Here is a 27,939-nt window from a genome sequence, read left to right as displayed (position 1 = left end):
AATCCACAAAAAAGCAAGTCCACTTAGGTCCATCATCTGTGAATGGAAATACAGAGGCTTCCATGTTGCTGATAGTACAAAGGCTGTGGAAAAGCGAAATGACCTTTGCCCTCCAATAGAAATTCAGCAAATTCTGCACTCTCAAATCCAAATTCCCCCCTCCCTTCTGGGCCACAGTATGTGTAAACCACATTTAAAGCCCACATGTTTGACATTGCTGTAGCGATGAGAGCCTGTCTAATTTGCAGGTACGTGTCTCCAGAAGCATGAGCTGGGTACCACAACAGCAGTTTGCAATCTTCAATTCTGCAACAATCCACTGCTGCTTGTTTCTGGAAAACATCCATGGCGTAAAAATAGTCACTACACCTATAGATAAATTCCCAAAGAGGTATAATTTCCAAAATAGGGTCACTTGAAGGGGGATTCTGCTCTCCCATCACTTAGGGGCTCTGTATATGGAGTATAGCAAACTAGTCTAGGAAAATCTGCGCTCCAGGAGGCAAACAGTGCTGCTCAGTCCCTCCCTGGTCTTGCCGTATGGCTAAGTAGGACTGTACAGCCACATATGAGATGTTTCTTCTTTCAGCAGAGATTGTGGATGCCATTGTTACGCATTTCCAAGTGTGAAAATGTAAAATATTGGGCTAAAACAAAATTTTTGTGGTAAAATGTAATTGTTTTTTCCTTCACAACCCAATGGTATAAATTTTTGTGACCCACATGTACACTGTGTTCCAAATTATTATGCAAATGATATTTTTCTCTGATTTTCCTAAATAGTCGGTACAAATGACAGTCAGTCTAATAAAAGTCATCACCGGTTAGAGTATACATCAAATTTTGTTGAAGAAACCTCCCAATAATAACAGTATAATCTCCAAAATGAATAAAAACTCAAATTGCACTGTTCCAAATTATTAGGCACAGTAGAATTTCTAAACATTTGATATGTTTTAAAGAACTGAAAATGCTCTTTTGTGGAATTTGCAGCATTAGGAGGTCACATTCACTGAAGAAAAAGGATATTTTGGAGTTAAATAGCTTAACAGGCCAAGTTACATGTTAACATAGGAACCCTTCTTTGATATCACCTTCACAATTCTTGAATCCATTGAAATTGTGAGATTTTGGAGAGTTTCTGCTTGTATTTCTTAGCATGAAGTCAGAATAGCCTCCCAGAGCTGCTGTTTTGATGTGAACTGCCTCCCACCCTCATAGATCTTTTGCTTGATGATACTCCAAAGGTTCTCTATAGGGTTGAGGTCAGGGGAAGATGGTGGCCACACCATGAGTTTATCTCCTTTTATGTCCATAGCAGTCAATGACTCAGAGGTATTCTTTGCAGCATGAGATGGTGCATGTCATGCATGAAGATGATTTTGCTCCTGAAGGCACGTTTCTGCTTTTAATACCATGGAAGACAGCTGTCAGTCAGAAACTCTATATACTTTGCAAAGGTCATTTTCACACCTTCAGGAACCTTAAAGGACCTTACCAGCTGTTTCCCCATGATTCCGGCCCAAAACATGACTCCTCCACCTCCTTGCTGACGTCGCAGCCTTGTTGGGACATAGTGGCCATCCACCAACCATCCACTACTCCATCCATCTGGACCATCCAGGGTTGCTCAACACTCATCAGTAAACAAGACTGTTTGAAAATTAGTCTTCATGTATGTCTGGGCCCACTGCAACCATTTCTGCTTGTGAACACTGTTTAGGGGTGGCCGAATAGTAGATTTATGCACCACAGCAAGCCTTTGAAGGATCCTACACCTTGAGGCTCGAGGGACTCCAGAGGCACCAGCAGCTTTAAATATCTGTTTGCTGGTTTGTAATGGCTTTTTAGCAGCCACTCTCTTAATCCAATGAACTTGCCTGGCAGAAACCTTCCTCATTCTGCCTTTATCAGCACAAACATGTCTGTGCTCAGAATCAACCACAAATCTCTTAACAGTACAATGATCACGTTTAAGTTTTTGGGAAATATCTAATGTTTTCATCTCTTGACCAAGGCATTGCACTATTTGATGCTTTTCAGCAGCAGAGAGATCCTTTTTATTTCATAAATTCTTTGAAACCTGTGCCCTGCTTAATGATGTGGAACATCATTCTTAAGTAGCTTTCCTTTAATTGAGCTCACCTGGTAAACTAATTATCACAGGCATTTGAGATTGATTTCAGTGATCCAAAGAGCCATTTATACACAATACCATCTATGAGTTTATTTGATAAACAAAAAATTACATCTTTATGACACTTAAATCTAATTTGCATAATAATTTGGAACACAGTGTAGTGTCAATATGAGCACTTCACCTTTAGATGAATTAATTGAGAGATTTACTTTGTAAAAATAAGGTCTCTTATGAGGGGGTTCTGTTTCTCTGGCACCTGAGGGGCTCTGCCAATGTGACATGACACCGTCAAAACAGTCCAGCAAAATCTGATCTCCGATATGGAGCCTTGCAATGTGCCTCAAAAGTAGCTTTTGACCACATATGAGGTATCTGCATACTCAAGAGAAATTGAAAATTTTGGGGTCTATTTTTTTTCCCTCTTACCCTTGTGAAAATAAAAAAAAGACTAAAATTATATTTTGTGGGAAAAATGTGATTTTTTTTTTTTTTTTTTTTTTTTTTTTTTCTCCCCACTACTCAATGTTACAAACTTCTGTGAAATACCTGGGGGTTCAAGGTGCTCACAACACATCTAGATGTTGGGGATTCCACTGTTTAGGCACATCAGGGATTCTCCAAACGCGACAAAGCGTCTGCTAATTATTCCAGCTAATTTTTCATTCAGAAAGTCAACTGGTGCTCCTTCCATTCTGAGCCCTGCCGTGCTCCCAAACGCTAGTTTTCTCCCACATATGGGGTATTTGCGTACTCAGGAGACATTGCACAACACATTTTATGGTGAAATTTCTCCTGTCATTTTTGTTAAAATGCAAAATTTAAGGCTAAAAAATAATTTTTGTGAGATAAAGTAAATATTCATTTTTTTCATTCCACATTCCAAAAATTCCTGTGAAGCACCTGAAGGGTTAACCCCTTCATCACCAAGCCTATTTTGACCTTAATGACCTGGCCATTTTTTTGCAATTCTGACCAGTGTCCCTTTATGAGGTAATAACACAGGAACACTTCAACGGATCCTAGCGATTCTGAGATTTTTTTTTGTGACATATTGGGCTTCATGTTAGTGGTAAATTTAGGTCGATAATTTTTGCGTTTATTTGTGAAAAAATTGGAAATTTGGTGAAAATTTTTAAAATTTGTTATTCTGTTAAACCAGAGAGTTACGTGACACTAAATAGTTAATAAATAACATTTCCAACATGTCTACTTTACATCAGCACAATTTTGGAAACAAATTTTTTTTTTGTTACGATGTTATAAGGGTTAAAAGTTGACCAGTGAGTTCTCATTTTTACAACAAAATTTACAAAACCATTTTTTTTAGGGACCACCTCACATTTGAAGTCACTTTGAGGGGTCTATATGGCAGAAAATACCCATTCTAAAAACTGCCCCCTCAAGCTACTCAAAACTACATTCAAGAAGATTAACCCTTCAGGTGCTTCACAGGAACTAAAGCAACGTGGAAGGAAAAAATGGACATTTTAATTTTTCCAACAAAAATTTTCGTTTTAGCATCAATTTTTTCCATTTTCACATGGGCAACAGGATAAAATGGATCCTAAAATTACTCCTGAGTACACCGATACCTCATATGTGGGCATAAACCATTGTTTGGGTTCACAGCAGGGCTCAGAAGGGAAGGAGCGCCATTTGACTTTTTGAATGGAAAATATGCTGGAATATTTGGCGGTTGCCATGTCGTGGTTGTCCCTGTGTGCCTAAACATTGGTGCTCCCCCACAAGTGACCCAATTTTGGAAACTAGACCCCCGAAGGAACTTATCTAGATGTGTGCTGAGCACTTTGAACCCCCAAGTGCTTCACAGAAGTTTATAATGCAGAGCAGTGAAAATAAACAATCATTTTTTTTCCTCAAAAATGATTTTTTTAGCCCGCTATTTTTTATTTTCACAAGGCTAACAGGAGAAATAGGACAAATTGCACAACAACTTTTGTGGTCCAGTGTACACCGATACCCCATATATGGGGGGACAACTGTTTGGGCGCATGGGAGAGCTCAGAAGGGAAGGAGCGCCATTTCAGAATGCAGACTTTGATGGAATGTTCCGCGGGCTTTATGTTGCGTTTGCAGAGCCCCTGATGTGCCTAAACAGAAACGCCCCCACAAGTGACCCCATTTTGGAAACTAGACCCCCCCAAGGAGCATATCTAGATGTGTAGTGAGCACTTTGAACCCCCAAGTGCTTCACAGAAGTTTAGAAACACAGAGCCATGAAAATAAAAAATGTTTTTCCCTCAAAAATGATTTTTTAGCCCGCTATTTTCTATTTTCCCAAAGGTAACAGCATAAATTGGACCTCAAAAGTTGTCAAGTTTTTCCTGAGTACGCTGGTACACCATATGTGGGGGGGAAACCACTGTTTGGGCGCACAGCAGGGCGCGCCATTTGACTTTTTGAATGGAAAATTAGCTCCAATAGTTAGCGGACACCATGTCGTGTTTGGAGAGCCCCTGTGTGCCTAAACTTTGGAGCTCCCCCACAAATGACCCCATTTTGGAAACTAGACCCCATAAGGAACTTATCTAGATGCATAGTGAGCACTTAGAACACCCAGGTGCTTCACAGACGTCTATAACGCAGAGCCGTGAAATAAATTTTTTTTTCCTCAAAAAATGATTTTTTAGCCTGCTATTTTTTATTTTCACAATGGTAACAGGAGAAATTGGACCCCAAAAGTTATTGTCCAGTTTGTCCTGAGTACGCTGGTACCCCATATGTGGGGGGAAACCACTCTTTGGGCACATGTCGGGGCTCGGAAGGGAAGTAGTGACGTTTTGAAATGCTGACTTGATGGAATGGTCTGCGGGCGTCATGTTACGTTTGCAGAGCCCCTGATGTGCCTAAACAGTAGAAACCCCCCACAAGTGACCCCATTTTGGAAACTAGACCCCCCATGGAGCTTATCTAGATGTGTTGTGAGCACTTTGAACCCCCAAGGGCTTCACAGAAGTTTATAACGCAGAGCCGTGAAAATAAAAAATCATTTTTTTCCCACAAAAATAATTTTTTTTAGCCCCCAATTTTTTATTTTCCCAAGGGTAACAGGAGAAATTAGACCCCCATAGTTGTTGTGCAATTTTTCCTGAGTATGCGGATACCCCATATGTGGGAGTAAACCACTGTTTGGGCACACATCGGGGCTCGGAATGGAGGCAGCACTGTTTTGACTTTTTGAACGCAAAATTGGCTAGAATAAATGGTGGCGCCATGTCGCGTTTGGAGACCCCGTGATGTGCCTAAACTGTGGAAACCCCTCAATTCTAACTCTAACCCTAACTCCAACACATCCCTAACCCTAATCATAACCCTAACCACACCCCTAACCCTAATCCCAACTCTAACCCTAACCACAAGCCTAACCCTAATTCCACCCCTAACCCTAATTCCACCCCTAACTCAAATTCCAACCCTAATAGAAAAATAAAAATAATTTCTTGATTTTATTATTTGTGCCTACCTATGGGGGTGATAAAGGGGGGATTTATTTACTTTTTTTTATTTTGATCACTGTGAAAGTTTATCACAGTGATCAAAATGAATGAATGAATCTGCAGCGTTGCCAAGATGGCGGCGCCCATGATCCGGGACATCGGGACGGCCAGAGGAACATAATAGGTACCGGGGGAGTTGGGGGGGGCAAATCGGAAGCTGGGGGAGAGCGGAGGCAAGGTGGGGGTGGCAGATCGCCGCTGTCATTTGGTGGCGGGGGGCACATCGCCTCCGTTAGACGGAGGGGGGGGGGGTCGGATTGGTGTCTCCAGCCATGTCCGATGCTACTGCAGCATCGGCCGTGGCTGGATTGTAATATTTCATCATATTTAATTGATGAAATATTACTATCGCTCTGATTGGCTGTTTCACTTAACAGACAGAGTGATCGTAGCCATGTGGGGGTGAAGCCACCCCCCCTGGGGTGAAGTACAAAGCCCCCTGTACCTGCGGGTCGGGTGACCTTTCATTGACCCCGGTCACCCGACCTGCAGGGGGGGCTTTCAAGTCATGACACAGCATATACACTCACTGGCCACTTTATTAGGTACACCTGTCCAACTGTGTGTTAAGACTTAATTTCTAATCAGCCAATCACATGGCGGCAACTCAGTGCATTTAGGCATGTAGACATGGTCAAGACAATCTCCTGCAGTTCAAACCGAGCATCAGTATGGGGAAGAAAGGTGATTTGAGTGCCTTTGAACGTGGCATGATTGTTGGTGCCAGAAGGGCTGGTCTGAGAATTTCAGAAACTGCTGATCTACTGGGATTTTCACGCACAACCATCTCTAGGGTTTACAGAGAATGGTCCGAAAAAGAAAAAAAATCCAGTGAGCGGCAGTTCTGTGGCCGGAAATGCCATGTTGATGCCAGAGGTCAGAGGAGAATGGGCAGACTGGTTCGAGCTGATAGAAAGGCAACAGTGACTCAAATTGCCACCCGTTACAACCAAGGTAGGCAGAAGAGCATCTCTGAACGCACAGTGCGTCGAACTTTGAGGCAGATGGGCTACAGCAGCAGAAGACCACACTGGGTACCACTCCTCTCAGCTAAGAACAGGAAACTGAGGCTACAATTTGCACAAGCTCATCGAAATTGGACAGTAGAAGATTGGAAAAACGTTGCCTGGTCTGATGAGTCTCGATTTCTGCTGCGACATTCGGATGGTAGGGTCAGAATTTGGCGTAAACAACATGAAAGCATGGATCCATCCTGCCTTGTATCAACGGTTCAGGCTGGTGGTGGTGGTGTCATGGTGTGGGGAATTTTTTCTGGGCACTCTTTGGGCCCCTTGGTACCAATTGAGCATCGTTGCAACGCCACAGCCTACCTGAGTATTGTTGCTGACCATGTCCATCCCTTTATGACCACAATGTACCCAACATCTGATGGCTACTTTCAGCAGGATAATGCGCCATGTCATAAAGCTCGAATCATCTCAGATTGGTTTCTTGAACATGACAATGAGTTTACTGTACTCAAATGGCCTCCTCAGTCACCAGATCTCAATCCAATAGAGCATCTTTGGGATGTGGTGGAACGGGAGATTCGCATCAGGGATGTGCAGCCGACAAATCTGCGCCAACTGTGTGATGCCATCATGTCAATATGGTCCAAAATCTCTGAGGAATGCTTCCAGCACCTTGTTGAATCTCTGCCACGAAGAATTGAGGCAGTTCTGAAGGCAAAAGGGGGTCCAACCCCTTACTAGCATGGTGTACCTAATAAAGTGGCCAGTGAGTGTACATCATTGGTCGGATTGGCACCGACTTTCATGACGCATGCACTGTCACTGGTCGGGAAGGGGTTAATAAACTTCTTGAATGTGGTTTTGAGTTTTTAGAATGGTGTCACTTTTGGGTGTTTTCTGTCATATAGGCCCCCAAAGTCACTTCATATGTAATGTGCTTCCTTAAAAAAAAAATTGTAAGCAAAAAGGGCATAAAAATTAAGATGGAAATTTGGTGAAAATTTTGCAGTTTTCAGTGTTTTTCACAAATAAACGCAAGTCATATTGAAGAAATGTTACCACTATCATGACGTTCATTATGTCAAGAAAAAAACAATCTCCGAATCGGTGGGATCTGTTGAATCGCTCCAGAGTTATTCATAAAATGACACTTGTGAGATTTTGTTAAATTTGGCCTGGTCATGAAGGTGAACACAGGCTTAGGGGTTAAGGGATTAACATTGTAGCAGGTATTTTTCATTCTTTCAAGTAAAATTGCAGAACTTTTTTTTTTAGAGACTTATTCAGTTTTGAAGTGACTTTGGGGAGACATTTATTTGAAAGCCCCCCAAAATGATACCATTTTAAAAACCGCTCCCCTCAACATATTCAAAGCTGCTGTCAGGTAGTTTATTAACCCTTCAGGTGCTTTTCAAAAAATAATGCAAAGTGGCATGACTGAAATGGAAAATGTTATTTTTACCACCTAAGGCCCTGTGCACACGGTGCGGTTTCTACCGTGGATCTGCAGCGGATTTGCCGCTGTGGATCTGCAGCAGAACTGCAGGTGATGTACAGTACCATTATAGCCAATGAAAAAAAAACGCTGTTCACGCGCTGCGGATTTTTCCGCACGGTTTTTGTGCGGTAAAAAAAAAAGAAGCAGCATGTGACTTCTTTTGTGCGGTTTTGCTGCAGTTTTCCACCTGCTCCATTCTACAAATCCGCAGGTGGAAAACCGCACAAAAACGGCAGTAAAACCGTGAAAAAAAGGAAGAAATCCGCAGGAAAAATGCAGGTCATTTGACCTGCGGATTTCTTAAAATCTGCGCGGAAAAATCCGTGGGAGGATCCGCACCGTGTGCACATAGCCCTAATGTCGCTAACTCCTGAACAGGCCCCTATAGCCAGCAGACTCTAAGGCCATTATTTGACTGTGAATTGCCATGGTAACAATCAGGACCTCACAATCATGATCTCACGGTGCTGATGAGGTTAAGGAGGGAAGTCTCCCCACCTTGTTAATGATCTAGATGCTGTCACTATTGACAGCAGCATCTATGGGGTTAAACGGCCGTGGTCGGTGTCAACACTGATCGTGACTGATGCATCAGGGTGTCTGCTATAGTGTACAGCTGACAGCGGTGGCCTTTTCATCTGTTGGGGGATGCTAGTCTCTTACATCTCAGGTCAGTTTTAAGTCGTGTTGATGGTCACTAAGGGGTTAAACTGTATCAATTTAGTTTTTTATTCTGGTGTTTCAGTAATTATACAACTGCATATATTCAGTAAAATGAACTTGTATACAGCACCTCACTGTGCTGTGTAGAGAACCAGGAATAGTCCAGTCAGTTTATTCACCGAGATTAGTCCGGGCTTGGTTACTGCAGCCGTTGTTCCCCCAAGGTGATATCTGCTCCCTTGCATTGCCCACCTCTTCACAGTTTGCGTTCCCGCCTGAAACTCCATTCCCCTATCACAGCTGTTGTAATAGCCCACTGCATAGCAGAGTCCTGATCGGGGAACCAAGCTGCCTGGAGGAGCACAAACTGTGGAAGCGCTGGAAACGTTACTGACCGCTCCTGAATCCGGACTCATCTCGGTGAACAAATGTCTCTCCACACTAGTTCTGCTTCACAAGCATACAGAGAGCTGATGTTCACAAGTCTATCTTGCTGACACATATGCAGTTGTATAAAGCAATAAAAACTACTGAAATAAAGGACTAAAAGGACATAGGGCAGTTTAAAAGTGTTAAAGCACCTGAAGGTTCCCTTTAAATATGGTTTTTGATTTTCCAGTGTGGGTTGATTATAAGCACGTCCAGCAAAACCTTTTTTAATTACTGAGGGGGCTGATTTAGATACTTCAGACACATGTCAAAAAGTTGGTCTGCTATGTAGAATATTTCTTGTTGTTGGGAACCACAGTTACCAATGGAAGCCCACTGTTGGAGGCAAAGAGTGATCTGTATTTAGCACTTAAACTCACGGCTCTTTCACTAAAAGCCTCAACCTTCACAGACCATCCATTAATGTACAAAAAACAGTCTGTCTGAAGATGTCCTTTCTGAACCCTTGTTTCTGAGGTGCAGGTTGTAGTTACTAATACTACGTTGTATTTTTGATGTATGAAAAAACATGAATCGGTGTGGCCTTAAAGAGGTTGTCCACTACTTTTACATTGATGCCCTAATCTTAGGAAGCTGTTAACGGTGTCAGTGGCCACCGTCCGGAAGTACTCACTTGCAGAACTGCTCCATCTATTTCTAGTGCCTGGCGCTTAGTACCAGGGCTGTGGAGTCAGTTGTTTAGTCGGTATCCATTTTGGCTAAGTTGGAGTTGGTATAATATGGACTGACTCCAACTCCTAAAATATATAATACATTGGGTACAGTAGTTCAGTGCAGGATGTGCTGTAAATGTTTTCATAATTGGCAACGTTATGAAATGTCCTATAAATGTCTGTTCTGTTCCTGATCTAAAGATCTCAGCTTTTAGTTGAGCTAAATCTGTGCTGCACTTTATGCACATGCTCAATGTGAGGCAGTGCTGTGGGGTCTGGAGTCAGGGAAATTGAGGAGTTGGTGGTATGGCTTACTGACTCCATAGTCCTGCTTGGTACTGCATATCTGCCTCCTACTCAAATTAATAGGAGGCTGATGTGCACTACCCTTCGGCAGTCACTACAAGTATATGGCGCAGCTCGATAAGTGAGTACTTCCTGATGCCAATACCCGTAACAGCTGATCAGCGAGGATGCTGGGTGTCTGACTCCGGCTGATCAGACATTGATGACCTATCCTATCCTAAGAATAGGCCATCAATGTAAAAAGTAGTGGACAACCTCTTTAAAATTGACAGTGGAAGGTGGCTATTGTTTGGTTTGTTTGTTTTTTCATTGGCTTTGTTAAAATTTTTTGCTTCATTTTAAAAAGTTCTTTACAATGTTAACATTTTAAAAATGTTGTGTTACACAGATATTTCTGAAATTGAATCTAACCGTTCCAGCTCCCCTCAGGATGATAGGAGATTACAGCTTTCGGACTCTTATTCCTCCACTGAGAAACTGAAAGAAAAGCCAATGTAAGAGACAAAGCTATAACGTTTACATGGAGAATTGGCTGTTGATGTGGAAAGCTCAGATAGACAATTCTGAAAGAACTAGATGTTGTCATCTACACTGACCTAATTGTTGTGTGACCGTTAAAGTGAATGTAGAATTCATAAATACATTATTTAACCCTTCCCTACAAGATGACTTTCAGTTCCTGCCATTCATTTTTTAATCCCCCTCTTCCAAGAGCCATATATACGGTATATTTTTTTTCCTCCAGTGACATAGCCGTCCTAGAGCTTGTTTTTTGTGGTATGAGTTGCAGTTTTGAATATTAGTATTCATTTCACTATTCAATATATATATAACATGAATGTATGATATATGTGCATATCAGACACGCCCATTTCACATAGCCCCACCCAATCACTAAGGATCTTTCATTTCAGAAGCTGAGCTGTGATTGGTTTCTATGAGCAACAGTTTTCCCACTCCACAACACCTCAGCAGACAGTGACCGGGTGGGAGAAATCTAGCATCCCCGGGAACATAAGCACCCAGACATTGTCTGCCCCCAGAAAGGAGCAGAGAGCACATGACAGAAATGAATCACCCCCTCCCTGCCCATATACACATCACACATCCTCCATCCCATAGGCACATCTTCCCTCTTAAAGGGATCTCCGGTATGGAAGTTAGGGCAAATCCACTCTGTGCTCTGGTTCTGGCCCAAGGCACCACTTAAGGGGATCCCTGGTATGGAAGTCAGGGAAATCCACTCAGCGCTGTGGTTCTGTCCCCCAGGCCTCTCTTAAAGGGATCATTGGTATGGAAGTTAGGGCAATTCCACTCAGCGCTCTGGATCTGACCTCAGGCCCCTCTTAAAGGGATCTCCGGTATGGAAGTCAGGGCAATTCCACTCAGCGCTCTGGTTCTGACCCTAGGTCTCTCTTAAAAAGGGATCACTGGTATGGAAGTTAGGACTGTTCCACTCAGCGCTCTGGTTCTGACCCCAGGCTGACAGGAAGATTTTGGGATATTCGGGGTAGTTGTCTGGTGGCTCTGGCTGACGGGGATGATGTGGGATATTATAGTAAACTAGATGTGTGCCCGATGCTATCACATCGGGAGGGCAGTAACATCAGGAAGAGGGCAGCTTTGTGGCGCTGGGGGTGGCGGCCCACCCACTTCCGTGCAGTCACAACCGGCAGGAAAGACTGTGTTTTACGGTCTGTGCTGGAGATGGTGTACGGCGCCACCAAAGGGTGACTGCACCCAATGTCCAGCACAGGCCTCAAGCCGTGGTCTTTCCTGCCGGCTGTGACTGCATGGAGGTGGGTGGGCAGGCAGTGGCGGGATCCGGCGCGTGTTGTCAGGCAGTGGGTCCTGGCGGGGGTCCGGCGGCGGCATCCCTCTCATTACTTCTCCCTCATTACAGCCTCTCATTATACCCCCTTTATTACACCCCTCATTATACCCCCTCGTTACACCCCTTTCACAGCCTCATGATCACATCGGCGTCCTGGATCCGAGCGGCGGTTGGGATCCGAGCAGCGGCCGGGACCCCCCGTGGTGGTCAGGATCGCAGCAGTAGTCAGGATCGCAGCGGCAGACTGGATCCGAGCAGCAGCTGGGATCCCATTGGGATCGCAGCAGTGGCATGGATCCAAGCGGCAGCTGGGATCCCAGGGGCGGTTGGGATCGCAGCGGTGGCCTGCATCCGAGCGCCATCGGGATCACAGCTGCGTCCTGGATCTGAGCGGCATCACTTGGGTGTACCAAAATGGCAGTTGGCGTACTTCCGGTGCGGTGCAGTGGATTGTGGGATTCGGGGACATCCAGACGGAAGTGGATGACAGACAATATAAGGCAATTATACAGTGGGGCAAAAAAGTATTTAGTCAGTCAGCAATAGTGCAAGTTCCACCACTTAAAAAGATGAGAGGCGTCTGTAATTTACATCATAGGTAGACCTCAACTATGGGAGACAAACTGAGAAAAAAAAATCCAGAAAATCACATTGTTTTTTTTTCATTTTATTTGCATATTATGGTGGAAAATAAGTATTTGGTCAGAAACAAGCAATCAAGATCTCTGGCTCTCACAGACCTGTAACTTCTTCTTTAAGAGTCTCCTCTTTCCTCCACTCATTAACTGTAGTAATGGCACCTGTTTAAACTTATCAGTATAAAAAGACACCTGTGCACACCCTCAAACAGTCTGACTCCAAACTCCACTATGGTGAAGACCAAAGAGCTGTCAAAGGACACCAGAAACAAAATTGTAGCCCTGCACCAGGCTGGGAAGACTGAATCTGCAATAGCCAACCAGCTTGGAGTGAAGAAATCAACTGTGGGAGCAATAATTAGAAAATGGAAGACATACAAGACCACTGATAATCTCCCTCGATCTGGTGCTCCACGCAAAATCCCACCCCGTGGGGTCAGAATGATCACAAGAATGGTGAGCAAAAATCCCAGAACCACGCGGGGGGACCTAGTGAATGAACTGCAGAGAGCTGGGACCAATGTAACAAGGCCTACCATAAGTAATACACTAAGCCACCATGGACTCAGATCCTGCAGTGCCAGACGTGTCCCACTGCTTAAGCCTGTACATGTCCGGGCCCGTCTGAAGTTTGCTAGAGAGCATTTGGATGATCCAGAGGAGTTTTGGGAGAATGTCCTATGGTCTGATGAAACCAAACTGGAACTGTTTGGTAGAAACACAACTTGTCGTGTTTGGAGGAAAAAGAATACTGAGTTACATCCATCAAACACCATACCTACTGTAAAGCATGGTGGTGGAAACATCATGCTTTGGGGCTGTTTCTCTGCAAAGGTGCCAGGACGACTGATCCGGGTACATGAAAGAATGAATGGGGCCATGTATCGTGAGATTTTGAGTGCAAACCTCCTTCCATCAGCAAGGGCATTGAATATGAAACGTGGCTGGGTCTTTCAACATGACAATGATCCAAAGCACACCGCCAGGGCAACGAAGGAGTGGCTTCGTAAGAAGCATTTCAAGGTCCTGGAGTGGCCTAGCCAGTCTCCAGATCTCAACCCTATAGAAAACCTTTGGAGGGAGTTGAAAGTCCGTGTTGCCAAGCGAAAAGCCAAAAACATCACTGCTCTAGAGGAGATCTGCATGGAGGAATGGGCCAACATACCAACACCAGTGTGTGGCAACCTTGTGAAGACTTACAGAAAACGTTTGACCTTTGTCATTGCCAACAAAGGATATATCACAAAGTATTGAGATGAAATTTTGTTTCTGACCAAATACTTATTTTCCACCATAATATGCAAATAAAATGGAAAAAAAAACAGACAATGTGATTTTCTGGGTTTTTTTTTCTCAGTTTGTCTCCCATAGTTGAGGACTACCTATGATGTAAATTACAGACGCCTCTCATCTTTTTAAGTGGTGGAACTTGCACTATTGCTGACTGACTAAATACTTTTTTGCCCCACTGTAGATGTGGCTATGCGGTGCGCAGTAGACGGGGCTATACACTCAGATATAGATTTATATATATAGATAGGTAGATAGATATAGAGATATGTATAGAGAGAGACATATATATATATATATATATATATATATATAGATAGATAGATAGATATTATTTTCATTTCAATTTGTTAAAAGTAACCGTAGTTAGAAAATAAATTTGTTACTTTTTTTCTGTACATGGAATGGTGAGGGTCAGTGTTTTGTGAAACCATCTTGTGGTAGATACATTTTTATTGCTTTTTTTTTGTGATGGGCCAAAAAACTGCAGGGTTTTTTTTTTCCTTAACTTTCATAGATCAGAATTTTACAAATGTAGAGAAACGAATCGTGTTTTACTTATTTATTTATTTATTTATTTTTAATGGGTCAAAAAAGTGGGCACTTCAAATTAATTACGCGTGCATACACGTAGATTAACTCTTTCAACTTCTCAAAGAGGTAGTCATAGGAATGCTTTACTTTTAAGTCTTCCACTGGTTTTTTAAAAACGTGCTGCATAAACCAGTCCAAAATTGGGTAAACATACACTGTCCTTCAGGCATAACTGTAAAAACAAAATGGCATATAGTACAGTCAGTGTGGCTGCAGGGTTCAGCTCTTTTTAACATGATCACAGCTCTGGAGAGCTCCTCTCCAGACATACTCAAAACTAGTGAGCTCAAAGGCCTCACTTTTACCTTGTGAACCACAGAATATATGGTCAACAGTCTCCCACCCAACTCTTATGTTCTCAAAAACCCAATCCTATTGTGTCCGTTAAACCTTACTGAGCACATATCATGCTGGAGCATAGTTTTAGGTTCATATTACTGAGGCTAACATACTCGGTGACATACATCTCCTCATCCATTATTTTACCAATGACCTGACATATTCCCCTCCCCTCTGCCCAGCGCTGGTTTTTTTTTGCCACCTTCAGTCGTCAGGGCAGGGTGTATGACAGGGCATGTACGTTTCCATGTCGTTGCCTAGGCCTGTGCCCCATATGGAGGCTGAAGTTCTGGAACGATAGATACCACCTAGTCACCCGGGCATTCTTTCCCTTCCTTTCCCTCATCGGTCTCAGGGGCACATGGTCTGACATTAGTCTTAACTTTCGGCCTAGCAGGTAGTACCTCCGAGTGTCAATTGCCAAGCATTCTATTTCCACAATAGCATAGTTCTTTTCACAGGAGGAGAGTTTCCTACTTGGGTATAGGATTGGATGTTCCTCTCCATTTATTTCCTAGGACAACACTGCTCCCAACTCGACCTCTGATGCATCTGCCTATACCACAAACTCCTTATTGAAGTCAGGAATGACCAAGACCAGCTGTTTAGGCTAGTTTCACACTGGCGTTCGGCAGAGCTGCGGAGGGCTGCGTAGTTCCTCCATGAAGCTCCGTCCATTGCCACACCTCCGCCCACTGCCACATGTTGCGTTCGATGCAAGTCGCTGCAGCGTCAAAACGACGCAAGCGGACGCATCCGCATACATCCGCACGGCCTGTGTACCCAATGTTAAAGATAGGTAGGCAGGCCGCATGCAGACGTAGGCAGAGCTGACCGGAAGAGGTGCGGCAGTGGGCGGAGCTTCACGGAGGAACTACGCAGCCCTCTGCAGCTCTGCCGAATGCAAATGTGAAGCTGGCCTTACACAGGAGGAGCTTCAACTCTTGAACGCAGTCTCCGGTTCAGAAGACCACTTGGTCATCGATGTCTTTGTGCCCTTAAAGTGGTCGGTTAGGAGTGTAGCTATCATGGCGAAATTCTGGATAAAACGCTGATCGTATCCCACAATTCCCAGAAATGCCCTAACCTGTTGAACGGTTGCGGTCAATTTTGGATCGCCTTTACTTTTTACACTTGCAGTTTTATTTTGCCCATCCTGACGATATAACATAAGTATTTTGCCTTCTCCTTCCCATGGCGCTCTTCTTTGGATTTATGTTAAACAGCGCCTTCCTCAGCGTTTTCAGTATTGCCTGAACCTTCTGCAGGTGACTTCCCCAGTCAGGGCTGAATCACACATTATCGTCCAGGTAAGCTGTGGCATACTTCTTGTAAGGGGCTAGGATCCTATCCATGGCCCTCTTGAAGGTGACTGGGGCTCCCTGCAGCCCGAAAGACATTTTGATGTGTTGGAAGCCGCTGTCAGGTGTAGAGAAGGCAGTCTTCTCCTTAGCGCTTTGGGACATGGGAATTTGCCAGTACCCTTTCGTCAGGTCAAGTGTGGTGATGTATCTGGCTGATTCTAGCATCTTAATGTGTATATCGACAGGGTGAATCGGACTTCAGCTTCCTATAATTACAAAACAGCCATTCTGAATCGGGCTTGGGCACAAGGACAATGGGATTAGACCAGTCACTCTTTATCTCCTCAATAACGCCTAGGCTCCACATTATCCTCATCACCTTCAAAATCACCTTGCTTTGGGCTTCACAAATTCAATATGGCTTTAAGTTTATCTGTTTCTGTCAAAATTTCATGATTGACGACGTGTACATTCCAGCAGCTCTGAAAAAAGCTTTCTATTCCGCCGAAGCAGTTCTTGATTTTGTTGTTTCTTGGCTGTTGTCTCTTGGCTGTTGTCTCTTGGCTGTTGTCTCTTGGCTGTTGTCTCTTGGCTGTTGTCTCTTGGCTGTTGTCTCTTGGCTGTTGTCTCTTGGCTGTAGTCTCTAACACTGTGACATCCTCGACCTTGGCTTCAGGATTGGGCCCCCAGGAACGTAGTTTTCACCGGTTCCCTGTGTTGCCGCTGCTTAAGTAGGTTGACATGGTACACCTTTTGGGGGTTTTCTTCTCACTGGCTGGTGGACCTTGTATTTGATGTCACCCAGCTTTTCGACCACTTCATATGGCCCCTTCCACTTGGCCAGAAATTTACTTTCGACACTGGGAATCAGCACTATACCTGATCTGAAGGGCTAAACTGTCTGTCTTGCTGACTTTGTAGACTTTTGCCTGAGTCTCTTGTGATTGAAGGAGGCTCTCTCACAATAGGCATCACCCCCGCAATCCTTTCCTTCATCTGGGCCACATACTTGGTGATGCTCTGGTGGGGTGTAACCACCTGCTTCCTAGGTCTCCTTTGCAATATCCAGAAGTCCCCAAGGTGCCGGCCATACAACAGCTCGAATGGAGAAAACCCCATAGAGGCCTATGGAACTTCCCAAATGGAAAAATTCTAATAGGGGAATATGCAATCCCCAGTCTCTGCCATCCTTCTCCACGACCTTCTTGAGCATGGTTTTCAGGGTGTTGTTGAACCTCTCAATCAGGACGTCCATCTGTGGATGGTAGACCGATGTCCTGAGTAGCGTAATTTGGAGGGTCTTGCACAACTCCCTCATCACTTTGGACATGAAAAGAGTTCCTTGGTCCATCAGAATCTCCCTTGCACGCCCGTCCGTGAAAAAATATGGACCAGTTCTCTGGTTATACTTTGGGGTATAGTTTCTTAGTGGTACCGCCTTCGGGGTACTGTGTTGCATAGTCCATGACCAGCAGGATGTATTGGTGTCCTCTGGCGGACTTGACTAGTGGTCCAACAAGGTACATGGCAATGCGGTCAAATGGGACCTCTATAATGGGTAATGGCTCTAGTGGACTGCAGAAGTGAGAGACTGGAGCAGTTAATTGACTGACTGGTGGGACATGATCGGCAATGGCTAACAATCAGTGACATCCAGACCAGTCGAACCTCTGAAGGATCCACTTTTGGGTTTTTATCTATGCCCAGATGCCGACCTAAGACATGAGAATGGACCAGGTCTAACACCCTACACCTATACGACCCTGGTACTAATGGTTGTTCTATTACCTTCCCCCCTCCGTTTAGTAACCCGGCATAGCTAGTCTTCATTTACTGCAAAGTATGGAAACCTGGTGTTGACCCCCGGCTCTTGAGCAACCCCATTTAGAACAGTAACATTACTAAATGCCCCTTTTAATGTAAGGTCCTTCATTTGAGCAGTCCCAAAGTTCCCCCCCCAGAAACACCCAACACATGAATGTCTGCCTCATGGGTCGCTGTCTATTCCTCGTCGCCTTCAGAGATACACAGGGGGAACTCATCCACCTCCGACTGCGATGGGGATTCTTTATGGTCGAACCTGCGCTTATCTGAGTAAATATCCGATAGTTTGGGAGAAAATATTGTTGCCCAATCAATAATTAAACTATCCTACAAAAAAAACCTTAAAACTATTCAAAGTAGACAATTCTTTATTTGATATGACACATAATAAGACATACCCAATAAAAATGGTACATGATTAGACAACACGTGGTATGTCCTTTTAAAACGTGGTATCAATTATACTGATTTTTTTCAGGACACAATTATCCTCTCATAAAGTCGTCCTTAATTCAAATATATTAACCTCTGGAAATTAATTATCCATATTAATTAATAGAAGGAAAAATCATGTGCATTTTATAAATATCTTTAGTTATTTACATAGTTTTATTAACATTTTTTTTGAGAAAATGCATCATATAGTCTAATATATATTCTTTATTGTTATGCTGCCACCTAGTGGTGCAAAAAATACATTATCCTTCTAAAAATTCATGAGTATCCAACTTCATTTTATTTCTTACTATTCCTCATATATGGATTGTAAATAAAGAGTGCCAGGCACTACTCAATTGCATAAAAATAAAAAATCAATGAAGTGCATAATGCAAAAATAATTTGTAGAAAAGTACATGCTTCGGAAGAAGCAATAACGCGAAACGCGCGTAAAGGGGATTCCCAATCGTGGTACTTCAGCATTTAACCTGTGGTATGTCATTCTGAGGCTCATGTATGTTTGTGTTGTGAAAACTGCCTAGCACTATCTATAATAAGCGTTTCTGCACTATGCATGCAGTTTTCTACAAACTATTTTTGCATTATGAACTTTATTGTTTATTTTCATGCAATTGAGTAGTGTCTGGCACTCTTTACAATCAATATACGAGGAATAGTTCATATTGCAGGTGGGATAGGCATAATGCAAACTGGACCTCTCTACACTGCTGTCCGTCTGTTCAGAGGACATGGGACAATGGATTGCTATGTTCCCAGGACGTGACACCTCTAACAAATTACCAATAGGTAATTTTTTTTACCTGCGCTGTACAGACTAGGGCAAACGCTCAGAATCACCTTATCATTTAGAGTGGTATGGGTTGCAATTCCATGACTAGGCTATATAGCTTGGGCTACTTTCAGACTAGCGTTCGGAGGCGCAGCGCAGGGCCGCCGCTAAGCTCTGCTCCCGGCCGCGCCTCCTCCGGTCAGCTCCTCCTATGATTGCATGGAGCTGCATGCGATCAGCATACCCTATATTTAGCGTTGGGTACGCTGGCTGTGCGCTGGTGCTGTGCCGAGCGCACAAAAACACATTTTTTTCATTTTTGTGCGCTCGGCGCAGCACCAAAATCATCTCAGCGCACGGCCAGCGTACCCAACGCTAAATATAGGATACGCTGATTGCATGCAGCGTCATGTGCCCAGAGGAGGAGCTGATCGGAGGAGGTGCAGCCGGGGGCGGAGCTTAGTGGCGGCCCTGCGCTGTGTCTCCGAACGCTAGTCTGATAGTTGCCTTCGATTTATTTTTTAACCCCTTTCCTACACAGTCAGTTTCTGTTTTGGTGTTTATTTTTCCTCGTCTTCTTTCATATTTTTTGATTGTTCTGTCCACATAGACCTATGAGGACTTGTTTTCTTGCGGAAATGAGTTGTAAATTTAAATGACACCATTCATTTTGCCATATAGTGTACCGGGAAATGGGAAATAAATTCCAATTGTGGTGAATTTGTGAAATTTGTGAATTTTTTTGGGGGAATTGTTTATACGCCGTACATTGTGTGGTAAAAATTACCTCACAATATTATTCTCCTCATCAGTACTATTATAGGGTTACCAAACATTTCCAGTTTTTTTTCTTACTATTTTATTGATGAAAATAAAATCATTACATTATTATTTATTTTATTTTTTTATTTGTGCCTCCAAGACCCTTAATCAGGGCTGCCACCAGGAATTTCGGGGCACCATACTGGCAAAATTTTAGTACCCCCTTGAGACTCCCCCCAGGCTCCAACCATCGAATCTTTAACAGTCCCACCCACCGGCCCACTCATGGAAAAACTCCACTTCTGCACCATGTCCTCACCAATCACACATCAGTTCCCATCTGACACCAGATCACATACAGAGCCAGCAGCTTTTGTTTTGGCTAAAAGATTTTTTTTTTTTTTTTTTTTAAAGCTTCCACCATGACTAGGTAGACTCTTCTGGCCGGCCACTAGTCTACTCTAACCTATTACACATTTGTTAAAATATCCAATACTCTTTTTAGGTATATTTTTGTTTCTTTAAGGGAATGTGTTGCATACATTTTTGAAAATGAATAATGATCCCACATACAAGGGACAAATACTGCCAGACCACATATTACCACCACATAGTGCTGAATACTACAATACTGATCATTAAAAAAAAAACAATAATTTTACTATAAGTGCCATTATACACAGGAGCTTTGTATATAGTGCACAGTGTATAGTGTCAGTGTACACGTAATAAAGTGATCACCGTGACGTACACAGGAGCTCTATATTTATTGTCAGTGTACAAGTAATACAGTGATCACCAGTGACATTATACATCTGTATGTAATGCATAGTGCACAGGTAATGCAGTGATCACCGGTGACATTATGCACAGGAGCTCTGTATATAGCATATAGTGTACAAGTAATAAAATGTTCACCAATGACCTTATATAAGGAGCTTTGTATATAGTGTAAAGGTAATACAGTTATCACCAGTATAAAAGGAAGACGAACGGAGGTATCTTATGCGCTGCTGAGAGGAAAAATCCTTAGAATAAAACTATTTATTGGAACAGGTTAAAAGTCAACGCGTTTCGAGGTCACGCAGGACCTCTTCATTAGGACAAATCCTGGTTTGGTCCTGATGAAGAGGTCCTGCGTGATCTTGAAAAGCGTTGACTTTTAACCTGTTCCAATCAGGGCTGTGGAGTCGGTAAGCCAAACCTGCGACTCCGACTCCCACATATATTGCTTATATTTAAGTGAAAAATTTATTGTAGTACAATGTGAACATCAGACATTTTAATAATTTTTATGATACAATAATCAAGATATTTAGATAGAACATAATATATATTTATTGGAATACAACTTTAGAACACAAAAAAGTGTAATAAATTGTAAATATGTAATACACGATGTAATATCGATTACATATATATTGTGTGTATGTATGTGTATGTATATATGTATATACTGTGTGTGTGTGTGTATGTATATATATATATATATATTGTAATAAACTATGTAAGTGGCAAAAAACAGTTTTCAACAAAAACATACTAAATAACATTTGTGCAGTCTATGAATTTGTTCTAAGAAATGGCATTGCCTCCATCAGATCCTCCTTCATAGATGACCTCAAATCTGGCCTAATAATTTTAAGGCCAGAGAACAACCTCTCTACACTAACTTGGGTTGGAGGCAAAGCCGTAACCACATGGGAACATCTCTAACAATTTCTGGGTATAAAGGAATTGCCTCATGCACAGTCAGTTTTGATGAACAGTTGAATTTTTCTATTTCTTTGAGAGCAAGTGAAACATTTTGCTGAAATATGGTCAATCTGCTTGCTATAGGAGACGGTGTGAAATCTTTTTCCTTGCGGCAACGCTTCGCCTGCTCCGTGTCATCCAAATACTTGTCAGTCAAACGCCTCATCTGATGAGGATGAAGATATAGCAGCAGTAGCACTGTCAGGACCCGGCCTCTTGCGCCAGCAGTCCTCTTGTAGGCCACTCATCCTAACTGCTACCTCAATCAGAGCTTCTTTTCCTTTAGTAAGCTTTTGCTCATCAAGCAGTATATGATGACTTGGGTCCACATAAACAGCTGCCAGAAAAATGTTATTTTCCAGTAGCTGTGTCTCTCTCTGTTTCATTGAAGCAGAAATGCCATCTGCGATTAAACCTCTTTGGGACAGGCAAAATGGCAAGTTCTTCTACTCCCTTATGAAAATGCCAGGAGTTAAATCCTCAGCTTGTGATTTTTTAGGTCATGGTAAATGGGTGATTAAGCAATTCAGCCACCTGTGTCCATTGACCTTCATTCAGGGTTACCTTATCTATAAGAAACGGTTTTAGTTCAAGCAATCGCTCAATCATTAAACAAGTGCTGCCCCACCGAGTGGCTTGATCGACAATTGCCCCTTTCCCAGCACGTCTCTTCAAGATGGAATCAATTTTAGGGGTTCTGGCGGCAATAACCAATTTCCTCACTTTTCCAATCAGATTTCCAGCATGTCCCTCTTGCAGACTATCTCTTATTGCCAGCTGTAGCGTGTGCACAACTTTCTCACTTTCTCCAGCTCGGGGCCCAGGAATCGGATCCTGTGCAGGGCAGGCACCCCTCACCCTCCTCTCTCTGAAGACGGCAGAAGACAGGATAGAGGAGGGGAGATTGCCTCCTGCAGTCTGGAGCCGGTGCAGGACGGGAGCACTGCAGCATACAAGTGAGTTTTGATAGGTGCGTTCCCCTGCTTCTAGGGGCGGTGAGCTGCCCCCCCTGCCCCTCGCTGGCTAAGTCCATGATTCACCCACAGCGTTTTTGCGGATCTGTTTTTTGCAGTAAAATGCAGTGACTCTGGGCATCCCAGCAAAGTCAATGGGTTTCAAGATATGACATTCAGACACATTGTTTTGTGAGGATCCATTTTTGGGCTGAATCATGAGCATGTCGGTTTGTGTGGCGTTTTTCTAATCTGCTTTTGCTATTGAAAACATTAGCTATGAGCTCAAAAACCTTTCAGGTGATGCGGTTTTTTTAAAAAGCTGATCTGCTTTTGCAGCTGAAAAACGTATCCTCAAAAAACGCCGCAAAAACGCTGTGTGAGAATATAGCCTTTGATCAGGAATAGAACAGCCTTTTATAGGACATTTCATAACTTTCCCAAATTCCTATGAAAAAATATTCAGCACATTCTGCATTGAGCTATTGTACCCAATTTATTATATATTTTAGGAGTCGGAGTCGGTCCATTTTACACCGTCTCCAACTCCACCAAAATGAGCTCCGACTCCACGACTCTGACTCCACATCCCTGGCTCCAATAAATATATTTATTCTAAGGATTTTTCTTCTCAGCAGCGCATAAGTGATACCTCCGTTTGTCTTCCTTTTATACCTATAGTCGTCTTCTCGACTGGTATCTGTGCAGCAGCTTTTACATGCCGTTTGTGTGTTGCTATCTAGCAACTCAGCAAGGTGTGTATCTCCACCTTTTCCTGACACCCCAATGTCATTGGATAAGACCCTATTGCGCTTTTTTTTTCCCCAGTTTCTACTTGTTATCACCAGTGGCATTATACACAAGAGCTCCGTATATACTTTACAGTTTACAAGTAATACAGTGATCACCAGTGACATACACAGGAGCTCTGTGTATAGTGTATAGGTAACACACTGACTCACCGGTGACATCTTTAGTGATTTTTGGCTATATAGTATTGCCATATCTACTGAATGTAGAGGGAGATCGGCTCCTCTTAAAATTCCTCCACACGTTTACCCCTGCTGAGGGCATAAATTTACGTCCTATTACGGGAATGGGTTAAGATACAATTAAATATCACTATTACACCTTAGGTTAAAGCTGATGTATTTTTCCCCTTTACTCGGTCGCCTCATTAGGGGACACAGAACCATGGGTGTTATGCTGCTGTCTACTAGGAGGCGACACTATGCATAATCTGAAAAAGATTAACTTTGGCTCCTCCTCTGCAGTATACACCCCTGGATGGCGTAAGCCTTCTCCAGTTTTTGCTTAGTGTCGCAAGGAGGCACACCTAAAGATTTTATTTTTTTCCGACGGATTACAGATGAAGAAAAGTGGGTCTCCAGCGAGACTCCCGGCATGGCTCCTTCCTCGGCCCCCTATTATGGGGTGCCCGGTTGAAGTTGAGATGGCTATTCCCCATGTCGCTCCTTCCCCAGTCCCTCGGGTACTGGTTCGAAGTCGAGACCCCCCTCCTTCCCCAATCCCTTTGGGGTCTGGGTTGAGGTCGAGGCGAGGATGAAGACCCCTGATGGTGACAGACGCACCCTCCCTAATCCCCCTCTGGGGGCATTAGGTTGAGACGCCTCAGGTAGGGTCGGTACAAGGCAGCATTCTGCAACTTAAACAGCCAGGGACCCCAGCCCTGCTGCGGGCTCCTGTTGGGGCCGGGGGAGAGTGCAGGCAGACGTGGCACATAGAGACAGGGCTCCCTGCGCCCCTGTCTCTGCGGCAGCATCAGCTCCATAGCGCCTCAGGGGGACCCCTCACATGGCCCTGTTACTGCTGCTAGCCCCACTGCTATCCTGCCTCTCAATCCGGAAGGGTCTGGTTCAGATCCGACCCCCTCCCGGACATTCGCGCCGGCCTGGAGCCCTTCTGGGCATCAGGCGTCTAATTTAGACCGCAGCTTCGGCCTAGCTGAAGCCGCCGCCTCCTCCCCACCCCCCGGCCTGCCCCCCGGATGACGAATATGACACTACAGTGTCATAGAAGGAGAGGATCGAGGCAGAAAGGGCACGTTTTTACATAGCCCTGCGCGCTCTTTTTCAGCTCTCCGCCCCCTTCTTCTTCCTCCTCGTCTTCTCGGCGGCCATCTTCGCTGCAGCAGACGCTGTCTGTGACGTCAGCAGTCTCCGGGGAGCACAGGACTGTGAATTGTCGGCGCTGGACCTGGACTGGTGGGGTAAGATCACAGCTGGATTCTCTACTCGGCTGTGAATCCATATTACCTATAAGGCTCTCCTATAGATTTCCTCTGCGTAGCCAGCCCTGTAGGGTCCTCTGCTAGCCAGCCTCTGTGCACTATGCCGGGCTCAAGGAAGAGAACCAGGCAGGACTGCTTTTATGCTTTCTGCACAGCCTGCAAAACCACTCTCCCCAGTGGCAGCACATACCCTCACTGCCGGGATTGTATCCAAAATACTGGGTCAGAGCCCCAAGAAGCCCCTACCATTGCTTCAGCACCGGCTACCATGCTGGAATGGGCTACTCAGATGTCGCAGTCTATGACACCTAACCTAACCTCCACACTACTCCAGGCTCTGCAAGGCCATGCCTTGGCTATGAACGTTTCCCAGCAAAGGGACAGCTCGTGTCAAGGACATGCCGTTTCCGACACTCACAGATGTAAGCGGACCCACAGGTCGCGTTCATCCTCGTCATCCCATAGCACACGGTCATCACCCTCCAGGGAGAGACACCGTGGTTCCAGGTCACCTAGACTGTCCCCTAACAGAGACAGACAACGCAGATCTCCACAGCGATCCCCGACCACAGATGACCTCCGCCCCAGTTCGCCCACCAGGGAACGCCTTAGCGACATGCAGGAATCGGAAGGCATCTGTGACTCCGACTCAGACAACGAAACGGAGAGGTCTCTGGCCCCTGGCCCCCCGAGCAATACGGCGCTAGTTGAGGACGTAATTTCTTCCATCCATCAGGTGCTGGACATTTCTGATCCACCCCCGGAAGTCCCAGAACACACAATTTCTTTTGAAAGTGTTCTAAAACCACCTAAGGTCTTCTCTAATCACCTGGAATTTCAGGCGATACTTACTAAGCAGTTTTCGCAGCCTGAGAAGAAATTCGCCAATCGAAAATATCTGGAAGCAAGGTACCCCTTTCCACAGAAGGACACCAAGGAGTGGACAGATCCACCCGAAGTGGACCCCCCAGTCTCTAGGCTAGCAGCACAGACCCTCCTCTCACTGCCAGATAGCTCAACCCTCAGGGACGCAGCAGACCGGCAGGTAGAACGCATGGCTCGTTCAATCTTCGAAGCGGCAGGGGCCTCTCTGGCTCCCGCATTCGCTTCAGTCTGGGCGGCTAAGGCCATTCTGGCTTGGGCCAAAAAATTGCAGGCTGGCCTCCAAGCCTCAAATCCTGAGCTGTCAGACCAGGTGGTTCAAATAGCGGTGGTAGCAGATTACATGCTTCATGCAGCTCTGGATTCCGCAAGAAGTGTAGCGGGAATAGTATCAAACGCCATCACGATCCGGCGTATCCTCTGGCTGCGGGAATGGAAAGCGGACGCGGCCTCAAATAAGTCCCTCACGCATCTCCCGTACCTCAGTGGGCGGTTTTTCGGTGAAAAGTTGGACAAAATGATATCCAATGCCACTGGGGGTAAGAGTACCTCTCTCACTCAACTAAAACTTAAACGCACGTTCAAAAGGCGTAACCAAACTCGATTCCGATTCTTTCAGAATTTTTCGGGCTGGTCCGTCTCGTGCCCAGCACAAAATTGTAACCGCTCTCCGTGCAGAGACAACCCACGGGCTTCGCAGAGGCCGGACAGGACCTGGCAGTCAAAAGCAGGCCAGGCAAAGCCCAAAGGAGGAAAATTCACACTTTCTCCTCTTCATGACTCTCAAATTCCGGAAGACACCCCACCCGTAGGCGGACGACTGCTACTCTTTCAGCAGGTCTGGCTGCCTATTACAGAAGACAGGTGGGTCAAGAAAATAGTGTCTTCCGAATACAAGATCGAGTTCGCTTCCAGCCCACCGAACCGGTTCTTCCTCTCTGTTCCCCCAAAACCGCCAGACAAGGCTCATGCCTTCCATCAAGCTGTTTCCTCCCTCCTTCAGGCAGGAGTCATAGTACCGGTTCCTGCAGAAGAGCGCTTCCGAGGGTTCTACTCCAATCTGTTTGTAGTCCCCAAGAAGGGAGGCAGCGTTCGGCCCATACTAGACCTAAAACAACTCAACAAGTATGTTCGGGTTCGTCATTTTCGCATGGAGTCCCTTCAGTCAATCATTGCGTCCTTGGAGAAGGGAGAATATCTCGCCTCCATAGACCTACAAGGCGCATACCTACATATACCGATTGCTCCCACCCATCAGAGATTTCTCATATTCGCAATCAACCAGGACCACTACCAGTTTGTGGCTCTCCTGTTCGGACTCTCCACGGCTCCCAGAACGTTTACCAAGATCATGGCAGCCACCATGGACGTTCTACACTCCAGAGGCATTGTAGTCGTTCCATACCTGGACAACCTTCTCATCAAGGCTTCCACTTTCAAGGATTGCGAGGTCAGCGTCTCAATCACTATTGACACCCTGGGCTGGTTAGTCAACTTACAAAAGTCATCAACTACCCCGAGTCAGTCTCTGACCTTCCTGGGGATGTTATTCCACACCTCCAGAGGTCTGGTGCTCCTTCCCAGGGACAAGGCACTGGCTCTCCGCATACTTCTCCGCAATTCCCCCCGATCTCTCCGGTTTGCCATGAGAGTACTCGGCAGGATGGCAGCAGCAATGGAGGCGGTACCATTTGCCCAGTTTCACCTCAGGCCTCTTCAACTAGCCATCCTCAAGTCCTGGGACAGGAATCCTTTCTCCCTCGACAGGGAGTTCTGGCTAACATCGGCAACCAGGAGGTCCCTACACTGGTGGCTCAAGCCAACCTCGCTTGCAATGGGAAAATCCTTTCTCTCAGGTCAATGGAAGGTCCTGACCACCGACACGAGCCTGACTGGTTGGGGTGCGGTGCACCTACGTCACAAAGCACAGGGCAAGTGGTCACCAGTGGAACCGAACATGCCCATCAACATCCTGGAAATTCGGGCCATCTTCCTGGCATTGAGAACTTTTCGTCAATTACTGGCAGCCTCTCATATCAGAGTACAGTCGGACAATGCCACGGCGGTGGCATATGTGAATCACCAA

At 44.8% G+C, this 27,939-nt stretch overlaps 1 protein-coding gene across 3 annotated transcripts in view; it reads left to right on the top strand.

Moving 5' to 3' along the window:
- TJP2 (tight junction protein 2) overlaps positions 1 to 27,939 on the top strand; it is a 260,996-nt gene that overhangs the window by 151,572 nt on the left and 81,485 nt on the right. For all 3 annotated transcript variants that reach the window (XM_073572240.1, XM_073572241.1, XM_073572239.1), the window contains one exon: positions 10,588 to 10,693. In XM_073572240.1, coding sequence (XP_073428341.1) covers positions 10,588 to 10,693 — 106 coding nt within the window. The remainder of the gene's footprint in view (positions 1 to 10,587; positions 10,694 to 27,939) is intronic.

The sequence above is a fragment of the Dendrobates tinctorius genome, unplaced genomic scaffold, assembly GCF_039654945.1.
Source record: "Dendrobates tinctorius isolate UK_male_01 unplaced genomic scaffold, ASM3965494v1 ptg000031l, whole genome shotgun sequence".
Lineage (NCBI taxonomy): Eukaryota > Metazoa > Chordata > Amphibia > Anura > Dendrobatidae > Dendrobates > Dendrobates tinctorius.
This window is presented reverse-complemented; position numbering and strand designations above follow the sequence as displayed.